At 43.1% G+C, this 13,747-nt stretch overlaps 1 protein-coding gene across 1 annotated transcript; it reads right to left on the minus strand.

Moving 5' to 3' along the window:
- Window positions 1-12,925, minus strand: cdh26.1 (cadherin 26, tandem duplicate 1). Its single transcript, XM_080014887.1, has 19 exons — window positions 12,850-12,925; window positions 8,094-8,165; window positions 7,909-8,001; window positions 7,613-7,771; window positions 7,138-7,285; window positions 6,729-6,901; window positions 6,495-6,623; window positions 6,074-6,259; window positions 5,707-5,984; window positions 5,460-5,605; window positions 5,139-5,369; window positions 4,783-5,004; window positions 4,494-4,618; window positions 4,158-4,229; window positions 3,483-3,545; window positions 3,039-3,110; window positions 1,753-1,791; window positions 1,536-1,607; window positions 1-1,305 (listed from the first exon to the last, which is right to left on the minus strand). The coding sequence occupies exons 1-19, from the start codon at window positions 12,880-12,882 to the stop codon at window positions 1,108-1,110; spliced, it is 2,511 nt and encodes an 836-aa protein (XP_079871013.1). The 5' UTR covers window positions 12,883-12,925; the 3' UTR covers window positions 1-1,107.
- Between the last annotated feature and the right edge of the window lie 822 nt (window positions 12,926-13,747).

Consider the following 13,747-nt stretch of genomic DNA (forward strand, 5'->3'; position numbering starts at 1 on the left):
ATTATTTAAAGCGTTCTGGTCAAAAACAGAGCTTGAATTTGATGCCACAGTATAGTTTATTGGGTCTTAATTGGATCCCTCTTATCTATCAATCTATCTATCTATCTATCTATCTATCTATCTATCTATCTGTCTATGCTTTTATATGATTAAACCTTGTAAAGTCTTAATTTCATAATAAATGTAAACAAATAAAGGGAAATCAATTAACTTTGAAGCAGTGTCCTTGTCACAACACAACACATACCAGTTGCTGCAACCATTCCATCTCTGTGGCAAGCTCACATCGGGCCGATTTATAGGTGAACAGTAAGCTCATATAATTTTGTGAAATAATACGTGGTCTAGCCATGAATAATCTTTGGATTTTGCTTTCGTAGTAATGAAAACTATAAATCACTTTCTACAGAACACTATTTACACACAACAATGTAATCGAATACAAACACAACAACAACAACAATGGATTGCAGAGTTAAATTCCCCCTCCATCATCCCTGATCAAAAATGATAGACAAAAAAAAAATTATATATATATATATATATATACACATTTATTTATTTTTTCATATAATGTGAAAACAATCCCAGGCTCAACAATGAAACTCAAGTGAAGTAATTTATTTTTAAGTAGCTTTTATGATATTGTATTTTTTTTGTATCTCAGTATTTAAGATGTTTACAAGATAAGACAAGATTTTTGCATAGAAATTATCTGAAACCAGTAAAGAGTGGAGCACCTATCAACCAAAGACCAGTTATGTAAAAGTCATGCCAACACACCCAGTTCTATCACAAAACAAACTCTCAAACAGACTCACCAAACCTTGACCCTATTTGATTGGGAGAAATGGTTCCACTGCCCACCATTTGTTTGTGTATAGCCAAAAACAGCCTCAGCTGAGTGGAGCCAACGGCCCAGACCGAGTTTCTGTGATGAGGTGGGGACACCTAAAGTCTGATATCGCCACAATAATGCAGGATACTTTTCTCCAAATGACGCGCCCCTAGATCCATAGATCCCTTTGAACTTGACACAGGGGCAGGCGTTGCATCGTGTCAAAATCCTTGAAGCCGTGTGCTTTTCATTTTGTTTTGTTTTCCCTCCTAAATATCCCGTCCACAAATGGCTCCCAAGGTCTTGAATTTAGGCCCCAGGTCGTTGAGGAACTCCAGTTCGCTGTCCAGGTTGCTTAGGGACAGCCTGTCCAGGGACTCGCACCCGCCGCCGCGGCCCTCGTAAGTGTAGTTGTAGGGCAGGTACATGGGGTAGTCTCCATGTTCTACCCCGACACTGTAGAGCCTCTGCAGAGTGGAGGAAACAAAGACCAGTTCTCATGACTTGTCGATGGGAACTTGTCAGAAACCTAAATTACAATTCAGTACACGGGCACAGTTATTGATCCATCCTGAGGACATAACGTTGAACTTCTTCTACAGAGCGAAACAGACTGTGGTAACATCCTTAATGTTCATCATATTCATCACGCATTATGTCGCTGTATGTGCGATTATTTAGAGGTATAAGATCTTACTCTGTCTATGTGGTCTGCAATGAACTGTTCCGAGAGCAGGCTTGAGGAATGAGTGTATCTTGCAGATCCACCCTGTGCATCAAGGAAGAGAGTCATGACATCACATGGCAAGTGAGGAAAAATGAACATTTGTAAAATGTAAAGTGGGCTGATAAAAGGGAAACATTTTATGTGGAGCAGTGAATACGCAAAAAAAAAAAAGGAGAACATTACTCACTCTGTTGACGGCCATCCTATTTGTCCCCCATGCAGAATGCTAAAAATTAAGAAATGAACATCACTACACCATCTTTCCCAATTTCTGTCTTTAATCTTTACAATACCAGAGGTGGAAAATCATAGCCTGACATCAGCAGACCAATATGCAAATGCGTATCAGTCTGGAATCTCTCAGTTCATTTTCAACTTCCAAGAGGCCTTACCAATGGGCGCAGACCAAAATGGACGCAAGGACGCAATGAACTCTGGACGCAATTGGAAAGACCTACAACCAATCAGTGCATTGGATAGACCTACAACCAATCAGTGCATTGAATAGAGCTACAACCAATCAGAGCAACGAAACGTGTAACATAGCACTGAGCGTGAGTTAAATTAGGTAATGTAAATTTAACCAAATCCTGTCGGAAGTACAGCAGCACACATCTTTATCACGCTTTTTAGAGAAAATATACCATTCAGTTTGTTTAATACTGTGATTGATACTGCGATAACAGATTCAACAGACCGTTCCACGTCAGGGGAAAGCATCTTGGTAAGGTGCCTCAACGGCGATAGCGGATTCAACAGAACGTGCCACGTCAGCGGCAGCCATCTTGGTAAGGTGCCTCAATGGCGCTCCCCTGGATCGTCATCGTATCAAACGCGCCCCGTATTATACCCGCTGACATCCGGCGTTTGTCATTAGTGGGAACGGTTACGCCTGGGTTTCATTCCTGGGACAAATGACTCTGCAATAGTAACGGGCTCCGATCGGCTCCAATCGGCAGTGAAAAATGATACTCAGGTCGACCAGTCATTTTGGCCCCTTTACCGGCGCAATGCGACGTGCGTTGAAGTCCCCGACGTTGGCATGTAAATAAACAGAAATATCCACGTATCATTCCATCACTTCATATCTGATTTTGAATCCAAAATTAAAATCCAAAGTTTTATTTATTTTCTTTTTGATTTTTTCCCACATTTGGACCATTTCACATTTTTAATGAGACACGCCCCTTTCGGTGTGTTTGTGTCATTGAACATGACACACCGGAAAAAAAAGAAAGGCACACTCGTTCACTGGGCGTGGGAACAGTGTCAATCGCCTACTTTTTGGCGAGTTTACCACGTTTAAAGAGCCCGGGCTTACCCGCTAATTTTGGTGTAAAACCGCATTAGATAAACGTTTGACACGATGCAATACAAATGAATAAATTCATTTGTATTGCATGGCGAGGGCGGGACTTTTCAAAGTGCAAGTGTCCATTAACTTGTGGCCACATGGGGAGAGAAAGCACCCACCATGCTCTGCAGAGTGTTATTGGCTTCACCGAATTGTTGCTGCTGGTAGTGCTGCCTGCCCAAGGAGGTTGTCTGCGTAGGTATAAATGACAGGTAATACTGTAACAGAAGGCCTGGCTGACACTCAGTTTCATCATTGTGAAATAATGTTAAATTGCATTGCATATTCATGTACAGTATATGTATTTTACATGTGCAAAACATAAAATGAGTAAACATATAATTTATTCACTCTGAAGCTCATCACTTCAATCTTCTCGGATTTATTTCCACTCTGGGGTCGCACTTGACATCACTGTCTATAGGTTATATAAACTAGAAAACACTGGCTTTATAAAATGGTCAAGTTTAGTCTTCGCCTTCACACCCAATCGGCTTTTTTGGGAGCCATTCAAAAGGATGTCAACAAGCATGGAAACTTTCATACAACAAAATATGACTCACAAAGTTGGTTCCCGTTCCCGTTCTGGAGTTCTCTTCCCTCGTCGATACGTACGACATCTGGGACTTTTAAAGTAGCAGAAAGAAAATAATTATTAACCATCTCGTGAAATTGTTATGGAAACGTCATGTGGTCTATTGTTTTTCCACAGTGTTCTCAGCATTCTAAAAAAAGGCAAAGATATTATTAAATAGAAAATAAGTGCAAATAAGACTTAGATCCATCATATATCCATGTCAAACTGCTGCCAGACAGTCCTCATGAGTTAACCTCTTGCACCCATTTTTTGTTGACTATTTAATATCAGCAACCCGTTTCACCTGGAAAGGAAAACAGAGCGTTTCTCGTGAGCAAGTGCAATCAATTCCTTAACAGAAACTTAAGCCCCTATTTATGCGGGCACTGTATTAAACTGCTCACAATAGCAACGCCGGTTCATCAAATTCATCGCGGCTGTCTCTCACGTCTCGCCCGTGCCCGATTAGCGCATTCTTGCTGGGACTGGAGCAGTCAGGCCATTACCTCTGGGGGTCACCCTCTCCGTCACACTGTCCAATCCACACCCTGAAACTGAGCGCACACTGACACGCCTATAGCCCCGCTGTGGACCAGCGGGTGTATCCATGAGGTGACGGACGAGAGAGGGATTTTTTTATTGTGCCATACAGTAAACATACCTGCAAGGGGGCCATGTTCGGCCCATCCATCGTAGTTGCACTGGTGGTAGTCAGCAGGCAGGTGGGCTCCGTCTGGAGGGAACAAGCGGAGGAACAGGGTGAGAGGTGGACAAGATTTTGAAGTTCACGGCAAGTTTATAAGGATGATAAAAGTACATTTCCGACATTGAATACCTCAAACTCTTAACATCAAGGGAGCAATTTAATCTCACCAGACACACCGATCCATATCTCACTCTTTGACTGTTTGACCTGTTCAGACACATCCTTTACACACAAACACACACACACACACACACACACACACACATAATACAAATATGCACCAAAACACACCATGCATGCCGAACCGCCTCCTTCCTCGTTGTACTTGATGAGAGTCTGGTTGCCTTCATCTTGCCCTATGGGGATATGCTTGAACTGCTTGCTGACACATTGGCACACGATGACGAGCAGCAACACTGACGGCACATAAAGCAAGCGAGAGGATAGATCTGTAATTTGTTCCGGGATGTAGATTGAATGTTGATTGAAATTAATGAATGCAGGATGAAATAACTTAATCAGTTCGGCAATTAAAAAAAAAAAAAAAAAATGCAGAGGTTTATTTTTTCGCAAAGCTTACAAAGGAACAGGAGCAGAGCGCACATGAGCAGCCCGATGGCTGCCCCGCCCAGTTTGATCGAGGTCGGCAGTTTCCCACGGCACACGTCCCCGGTCCCGCAGTCACACACCACCACGTCCAAAATGTCCTTTCCCACCATGCCCTGCTGGTCCTGAATCAGCAGAGGTACAGAGTAGTTGCCATAGGGAAGGCTCCTCAGGCACACGAGTCCCCCAGCATCCCCTGGAAAGGAATTTGCACGGAATAAAATGAAGCCCTGCTCTTTGGCAGAAGCAACCTGAAAGTTGACGTTGACTGTTCATGGGCCCAAAAAGTAAACTCCAAGAAAAAAAGTACAAATAACGGCGTCTACGAACCGGTCGCAGGGTCTAGTTTCCAGATCTCCTTCAGCGTTTCGTCATCTCCTCCCAGGGCGAAGGTGAAGGGCCCGCTGAACGGTGGCAAATCGGTGTCGTTGGCATGCACCATGACCTTGTTGGCCTTATTGGAACACATGACGGTGGTGCGGGCCGCCAGCTCCGGGAGGTTGTCGTTGACGTCCGTCACGTGGACCAGGATGACGCTTGTGGCCGTGGCTGGGGGCTCCCCTGAGGAATGCAGCAAAGATATCGATACGGCAAATGACAGACATTTAAGCTTAACCTTTTCTTCGAGCTGTGCGCGCCGTCATCTCCTACCGTCATCTATGGCGACGAGCACGACTTTGTAGATGTTGTCGGCATTAACAAAAGGAGACTCTCGATCAATCTTCTTCGCCGTGGTGATCGCTCCCGTTTTCTCATCGATGGTGAACCAACCGGCCGGATCTTCGACCAGTTTAAACCTAGTCATAAAACATGGAGGGGAATAGAAGAAGAAATTACTAGGGAACATGCATCAAGGTTGACTTGTGGTTAGCATGATTGTATGGGCGTCGCCGCGAACCTGATCTTGTCTACGTCGGAGTCCATATCGGTGACCTTCGGCGTGTGCAGCTTCATGCCCGGTTCCTCTCCCTCCCGTACGTACACCACAGCCTCAGAGGTGTCGAATTTGGGCGGGTCGTTGACGTCTATGATTTTCATGGTGATGTTGACTGAATCGGAATCCGGGATCGTCGCCGCCGCATCGCCGGTCGTCTTGGCACCGCAGACAAACAGCGCCTGCCTGTTCCGCACTCCGAGCTGCAGGACCACCTTGGTCGTCCTTTCATAGTCCAGCCCCTGTAGGCAAAACAGGAAGGCAGCTCTCCTTACCGATCGGGTCATGGCTTTTACTTTTCCGATGGCTTGTGAGGGAAGCTCATTTTTACCTTGACAATGGTGAGAATGCCGTCGTTGGTGTCGGGGTCGGTCTCGATGACGTAGTTTGCGTCCTTGTTCCCCGCAATGAAGAAGTACTCGGCCTGCCAGCCGGGCGTTTTCGGCATGTCTTTGTCCTCCACCGAGACTCGCAGCACCTCCTTGTTGGACTTCATCTCCTGAACCTCACAGTAGTACTGGAATGGTGGAAAGTGTTTGACTTTAACACCTCACATCTTAAACTGGCAGATGACTTCTTATTTATATTATTATTATAATGATTATTATAATGATTATTATAATGATTATTATTATTATTATTATTATTATTATTATTATTATTATTATTATTATTGTTATTGTTAATTATATATATTTATATATATATATATATTCTTTTTTTTATTTTTTTTTATGAACCCAAACCCTTACTTCTCTCTCCTTGAACTTTGGGGGATGAGTGTTGGAGTCGGCAATAAAAACATTGACTGTAGCAGTGGATGAAAGGGGTTGTATTCCATGATCTTTTGCTTCAACAATGATTTTGTACTGCTTTGCTTTCTGAGAAAACATATTAAAAGACAGACGTTTGATGTTGCACCTCTGATATACTCTATGTCATTTTGTCAATGCGCGCGTGTTCCCGTATCTGTATATTGAGCTCACGTCGTAGTCGAAGCAGCCAGAGAAGCTGAGTTGACCCATTCTGCCGCCGCTGATTTGCTTCACTTCCATCGCTGGTTCTTTCGGTTCCTGCGACAGCGTCCTGATGGTTACGGTGGAGTTGATGGTATTCTCCTCATCTATGTCCCAGGCCTGCAGCTGCACTGGGAGGAACCCTGAGGGTATTTGGAACAACACAGCACAGAGGTGGGAAAATTAAGGGAAATTAAAACAAAATTACAAATAAAAATTAAAAAAAACAGCAGGGTGAGACAAAATGGAGGAGGACGTCCAGAGAACAAAGAGGGTATCTCACATAAATGTCAACTATAAATGATTATTTTAGCTATAGTGGTTGCATGTTTCTGTAATACCAAAAGCTTACGTCGCAATGTATTTTGTTCACGCTTACCTGCCGGCGAATTCTCTGGAATGGTTGCTTTCATGATCTTGTGATCAAAATAAGGTGCGTTGTCGTTAATGTCCTGTATCGCAACATCAAAAGACAACGTTCTGTCGATTGGCAGTTTGGTCGCTTTGTCCAAGATGTCAAAATTAATCTGCGGAAAAATATTGTCATTTTACAAGAAGGACAACACATACATTGAAATATATTTGCAGTATTAATCATGGATAAACTAATGAATTAAGTAACTTCCGAGTTCAACAATTGATTCAGCAGTTCATCCATTTCTTATCCTGCCACAGCTATACTCATTCAATGTATGAATGGAGTTCTGATATTAAAAACACACGGTTCTGATTCTGATTCTGATTCACAATTTCAACCAGTAAAAACGGATTTTCTGCATTTTACCCACTTTTCACAGGAGTGGATAAAAGCACAGAGGGCCCGCCTTACAAGCTTTCCAGGTTGGTTGGCTCACGTGAAAGAAGGGGTACTTCTCCCTGTCAATGGGCTTGTGGACGTAGACCATCCCACTGATCTCATCGATGGAGAAGACTCCCAGGGGCTCCTTGGTCACACCCATGCCCGTAATATGAAATATAAGTTCCTTTTCGTCCTTGGTTCTGTCATTAAACATCTGGGGATCACACACACACACACACACACACACACACACACACACACACACACACACACACAATGATAATACTGTTCATGAAGAACAGTTTAACGTCATATTTGGATTTTGTTTCCTATCCATGGAGATCCTGTCACCTGCGTGGTGGTTTTGGGATACGGCCCGGGGTCTTCCTCCACCAGTTCGATGGTGGACAGAACCCATCTTCTTTTCGAGCGCAGTAAAAGATCCTGTCGGAGGGAAGTATGGAATGTCAGAGGACGGTGTTATGTTGGGAATTTTTGGTCACATATGTGTTAGTCACATACAGTATAACACGTACCGTCCTTCCCCGCTTGCTACTCATCTGGTTGCTGGCGCAGAGGACTCCTCGCAAGACCAGGGTCAGAGTGGCCTGAAGTGAAGAGTCAAGCATTCTTATAGAAACACTCTGTCATAGTAACCCTTTTTTTTTGTAAATGTATTGTTTCATTGTTTCTTACAAGTTGTTACATTTTGTGCAAACCCCAAAGGCTTTGCAAAAAAAAAGTTGAAAGAAACAAGAAATATATTTTAAATCAGAAATATAAAAATAATATGATAAAATAATAATAATAATAATAATAAAAATAACAATATAATTCAATAAATAAATAAATAAATAGATGGACAAATAAATAAATATGTGTATAGGCAATATAGTTAAGCAAATATACAAGCAATAGTTTATTTGTTAAGAGATTTTAGTCTGTATGTACTTTTTGTCCATGTATTGTTTTGTAATTTCATTATTGGCTGTTTTTAATCGATTGGAGCAGGTACTACTACACAGGCTTGCAGGTTATGTTGCCCAGGCTAATGTCTATTCATAAAATGTGACATTCTGTGCGGCCAAGCTAAGTTTCGTTGTTTTAAATCTTTCCATCCTTGGGAAAATATTGTGAGTACCACAATAGTGTGACAGGGAGTTGTTTGAGTTACTGCAGCTAAAGGACTCCATCAGTTATTCACATCGTAGCTACTAGGGCTAACTCTATAAACTAATTTATCTGATGAGGACATACCCCTTGAGATGCATCATCTCGAAAAGTCACCGAACATGTTTACCAACTATGCACCAATTGCAATTTTCTTGGCCGATTCCTATTACGGATTTTTTTTAAAACTGACCCGCTGATTCAGAATTTCATTCAATTGTATGTTCATAATAAAACATTGACTATTAAATATCTCTTACATTGTCATCCGATCATTTTGAGATTATATCCGCGATCGGAGAAATCATTGGGTATATCTGCTTTACGTTAATGACAAATACATTGTGTGATCTGATCACGCTCACGTGATGACACACAGATCACGTGCACATACAGAGTACCGCTGCAGCTTTCAGTTACCTCAATAGTGAGATTGCTCATTTTTTGTGTGTTTATGATTGTTTATGGTTATTTTTCATGGTTGATTCATTATTCACTAAGGAACAATAATAGAACATGAAACGGTCACTGGGTTCCAATTAAATAAAACACAAATGAAACGGAACAGTCTTTTCACACGTTTTCAGCTATTACTTTCTAACATGTATAATTGAATCATTGATTTAACTTTACAGGGACGTTAAAACTTACTCCCTACATTAAAATACTGACCTTATCATATTTTAAAATATTTTTGTGGGCAGATTCTTTTGTGCTGATGTGCACAAAAAATGAAATTGAGTATTAAACGTTTAATAATAATTTTTTTCTTGTTTCCTTTTTTAGTGCTACAGTATTTGATTGCCATCTATTAAAGCACTTTTTGTTTAATGTTGGTTTATAAAGGTGTTCTACAAATAAAGGTTATTATTATTATTATTTTTTTTTAATTATTATTATTAATAATTCAATTCAATTCAAGAGGTTTATTTGTCACATACATATACATACATTCATACATATATGCAGTAAAATGTCTTAATTATTATAATTATTATTATTATAATTATTATAACCCTGTGGTTGTTGCTCTGATTTTGATTATCATCAATCTTCTTGGAACTTTTTGGGCTAAAAGTATCTGAAACACGACATGGTTGAGGTCTCATTAGAACCGGGACGTTTCCGCGACTTGTTGTTCGAGTTTGATCAATACCGATGCACATTTAGAGCACATACATTTTGTTTTAAATAGTTTGAGGAATTGTGCACTTTGTGGCCTCATCATCCGAATTTTTATACTGTAAGTTCAAGCTTCGTCTCTCCGAGGTTATTTGCATCCAATGACTTGCGCCGTGTGGACTGCATAGTGTTTGCTTGGCGTAAACAGACAACCCGATGTCCTGTGAGCCGGGGCTGGTTAGATGTTCCGTCTGGTCCTATGACCCGGGTGGGGACCCGAGCCTTGCCGGTTAAGCTCGGCACTGGGGGGATGGGCTGTGGGAGGGGGGCGCCGTCTGCCGCCCTCTGTTTTGTGGGGGGCTGGTCAGGGGTCTGATGGGGCTTGGATCTGCCTGGCATGGTGAAGGTGCATGGCGGGCCGCTCTGTGCCTGTGGCTGGTCGCTGGGGGTTGGGTGCCTCCGGGTACGGGGTGTGGGCGTGCTGGGGCACGGTGCGGGGCGGGGGGGGAGGGGGGGGGGGGGGTCCGGCTGCCCGCTACCCGACCCGCTACACCCCTGCATTGATCTGATTGTGCTTCGCCATTCTCTCCCAGTGCCAGAACTCATACTCAGTACATACACCACACAATAGCTTAGGGTATGCAGGACGGGTGGGGTGCGAGCTATGTGGATAGGAATGTGGTGGGCGGCTGCTAACTTCCCCCTCACGCTTCTGCCCCGGCTTGCCTCTCGTCCGTCTTAAAATGTTGACATCCAGGTGCGGGTAGTTCGGGCGGGGTGTCGGTCTGTCTGTCTGTCATGGGACTGGCTCTGGGCCTGTGGCCCGTGCCTGGCGCCCGCGGCCTGGGTTCTACCCCTGCAGCTGCATCTTGTGCCTGCACGTGGGGGTGGGTTGTATGTGTGCGCCTGGGGGGGGGTCTCCTCCTGCGCCCTGGGACTGGGTTAAGCTCCTCTGGGCTGGGCGTGGGGGTTGCTCCGTGGGCTTCCTGCTTCTCTGGGAGCTGGGGGCTCTTCTGTGGCAGCAGGGCAGGGTGCTCGGGGCTTTCCTGTGGCCCTGGGGTTTCCGTACAGCTGCGGGTCTCAGGGGTGGCTTCGGGCCCTTTTCCGCAGCTTGGAGGCGCAACGATATAATACCGACCTTACACACCAGAACCAATTGGGACGAGTCCTGTACACTCACCAGTGAACACATCATACGCGCACACACACACACATACACACACCCACACACACACACACACACACATACAGGCGGTCTCATCACAGACGTGCTCACACCACCAGCACCTGCTTTGAACACACCCCAGCACCATCCTAGTTACATCCCCATTCCTGCCATAACTATGACAGGAAGAGACTACATGCCCAATTGCTGTTCCAGTTTTACTGGACTTAATTAACTCTGTTTTTTGGTACATGTTGTCGTCCGGTGTCCGATGCACGATGCATTTCGGCAGAATCGCTTACGCCAATATTTTACGTTACTTGCGTGCGCATCCGAGCGGGTACTCATCCCTGCATGACCCATGCAGAGACGCTCCTTTAACAACATACTATTACAACTATGTTGCACTAGGGGGCGCTATAGGACGTGTTTCCTGTCTGCCGCGATGGTACTGTACAACTCCTCTTCCAACTGGCTCCATCAGAGTCACACAGGGGGATGTTAAACCATACTGGACTGTTTTTCTCACTCTATATAATGTTTCAGATGTCTCTTTTTCATTGTATTCTATTGTCATTATACTCGGGGATCTATCTATCTGTCTGTCTCTTTTTGGACCCTTTTTCTTCCTGAATGCCATTGAGCGTTCATAATAACATTTATTATGATCAAACTGTCTGTAGTACATCATCCCTCCGCCCCGTTTTTATTTGTTTCTTTTTTTTATTTATACTGTACATATTACTCGTGTAATTTGCATGCAAAATATGTCTACCCAACCAGGGGACAACAAACTCAACCCACGGAAACACTTCAAAAGTATCCCAATTGCGCGGAGAAAACCACGGCTGGCAGAACACTGGCAGAACCTTTTATGTCGGTCACCTTCAAAAAGAAAGAAAGACGCAAATTATATCACTAAAGTCTTTCCATGGAACTGGAAGTCGCCCTCCTCCCAGGCTGAGCCCGGCACGGCCCCCATCTCCGCAAAAGGACGGGCACGTCCGCTCCAAACGTCCCCGCATATAATCACAGAGAACAGATTCTGAAAGTTTTCGGAATGTTCTCAGATAACAATGATAATTATTTTAATGTGTATAATATTACATTACATTTAGCAGACGCTTTTATCCAAAGCGACTTACAATTATTCAAACACTGACGGACGCAGCCATCAGGAGCAATTAGGGGTTAAGTGTCTTGCTCACATATATATATATATATATATTTATATAATATTTATTATATATTTTATTTATTTATCTTTTTCTTTGTTTACATATATATTTTTTTAAATACAGTGTTTACAGTAACATAAAGTCATGAGAATACACTTAAAACTGTTAATAGAGCATTATTATTATTATTATTTAATACTTATTGCTCAATATAAAAAAAATATATTGTGATAAAATATTTGGCCCTGTCCTCCGGCCCTTGGAGGAACCCTTTGTTTCTTTTGTGTTCATTCTCGGAACCTCAGAAACCTGTACCACGACCAAACTGGATTCCGTGTATAGCTGCCTGCAGCTATATTCTTTTTTTAATAGTTTTAGGATCATCAGGAGTTTCAGATCAGCTGCAATGGTCACCTGCACGAGTGCATGTGTGGTGGTGTGTGTGCCGTGTGACAAATAAAGATTTGTCTTCTTCTTCTTATCAATGTGGAACTCAAACAAAAATTATTTGGACGAAAGCAAATAGCTCAAATGCTCCCATAAGCGAGAGCTGCTGTCAGGTTACAAATGGAAGCAAAACAAAACAGTTTAAAGTTGTTTTTCATTTTAACTGCATAGTATTTCCCAGGCCCATAGTAGATAATATATTGCGCTTACCAGTAGAGAAAGAAAGATAATTCCCCCCATCATGGTCGCGTCGTGGTAATGGTGGTGTCAACGCTCACCTGAACTGTAGCTCTGTGAGGCACTTTGTACAGATAGAGCAGAGGACAGCCCATAATGCCTCCAGGCATTACTCAGCAGCACACAAGCCAGTTTGTTCACGTTAGGTGTGTGTGTGCATGCGTGTGTGTGCATGCGTGTGTGCGTGTGTGTGTGTGTGTGTGTGTGTGTGTGTGTGTGTTAATGTATGAGGTGTGTGTGGGAGCATTTTTTATGTATGCAGCTGATAATCCACCTTCATTATGTGAGTGATAGTAGTTGATTTAACCTACCGTAGATAGCGTTCATGTGACACATCCCCAAAAATGTGGGCCAACCTGTGTGGTACATGTGCATGTGTTTTCTTTAAAAAAAATAACGACTAAAAAAAGAGTCAGGTGCATGTTACACCCCTGGATCCCTGCGTCTCGGATCACCCTGTTTTATTAATGGACGATCAACAGAAGCAGCAACTACATCTCAACTGTACAGGGTGCCACAACACACACACACACACACACACACACACACACACACACACACACACACACACATACACACACACACACACACACACACACACACACACACACACACACACACACACACACACACACACACACACACATCTTAATCATCACAATCTTTGAGCTTTGGGATAAAAGATGCTGGAATATCATCATGGTGGAATAACATGATCATTTAATACTTGGATGCTGTGGAATATGGCTTGGCATTTTGCAGCTCTCTGTGTGGCCCCATCTCCTTAAGTCAATCATCGAATCAATCCTTTAATGGTAAATTTAAAGCAACAGGGTTGGGATCCATCCCGCTCCAAGGAACACAGTGGGGT

This window comes from Zeus faber (genome assembly GCF_960531495.2).
Source record: "Zeus faber genome assembly, chromosome: 15".
Classification (NCBI taxonomy): Eukaryota; Metazoa; Chordata; class Actinopteri; order Zeiformes; family Zeidae; genus Zeus; species Zeus faber.

What these genes read in the sequence shown, in the direction of transcription:
- cdh26.1 (XM_080014887.1), bottom strand. Translation starts at nt 12,882, where the DNA reads ATGATGGGGGGAATTATCTTTCTTTCTCTACTG. An exon ending in GAAACTAGACCCTGCGACCG is followed by an intron (nt 5,005 to 5,138) that starts GTTCGTAGACGC and finishes ATTCCTTTCCAG; the next exon opens with GGGATGCTGGGGGACTCGTG. An exon ending in CGCTCTGCTCCTGTTCCTTT is followed by an intron (nt 4,619 to 4,782) that starts GTAAGCTTTGCG and finishes ATGTGCCGTCAG; the next exon opens with TGTTGCTGCTCGTCATCGTG.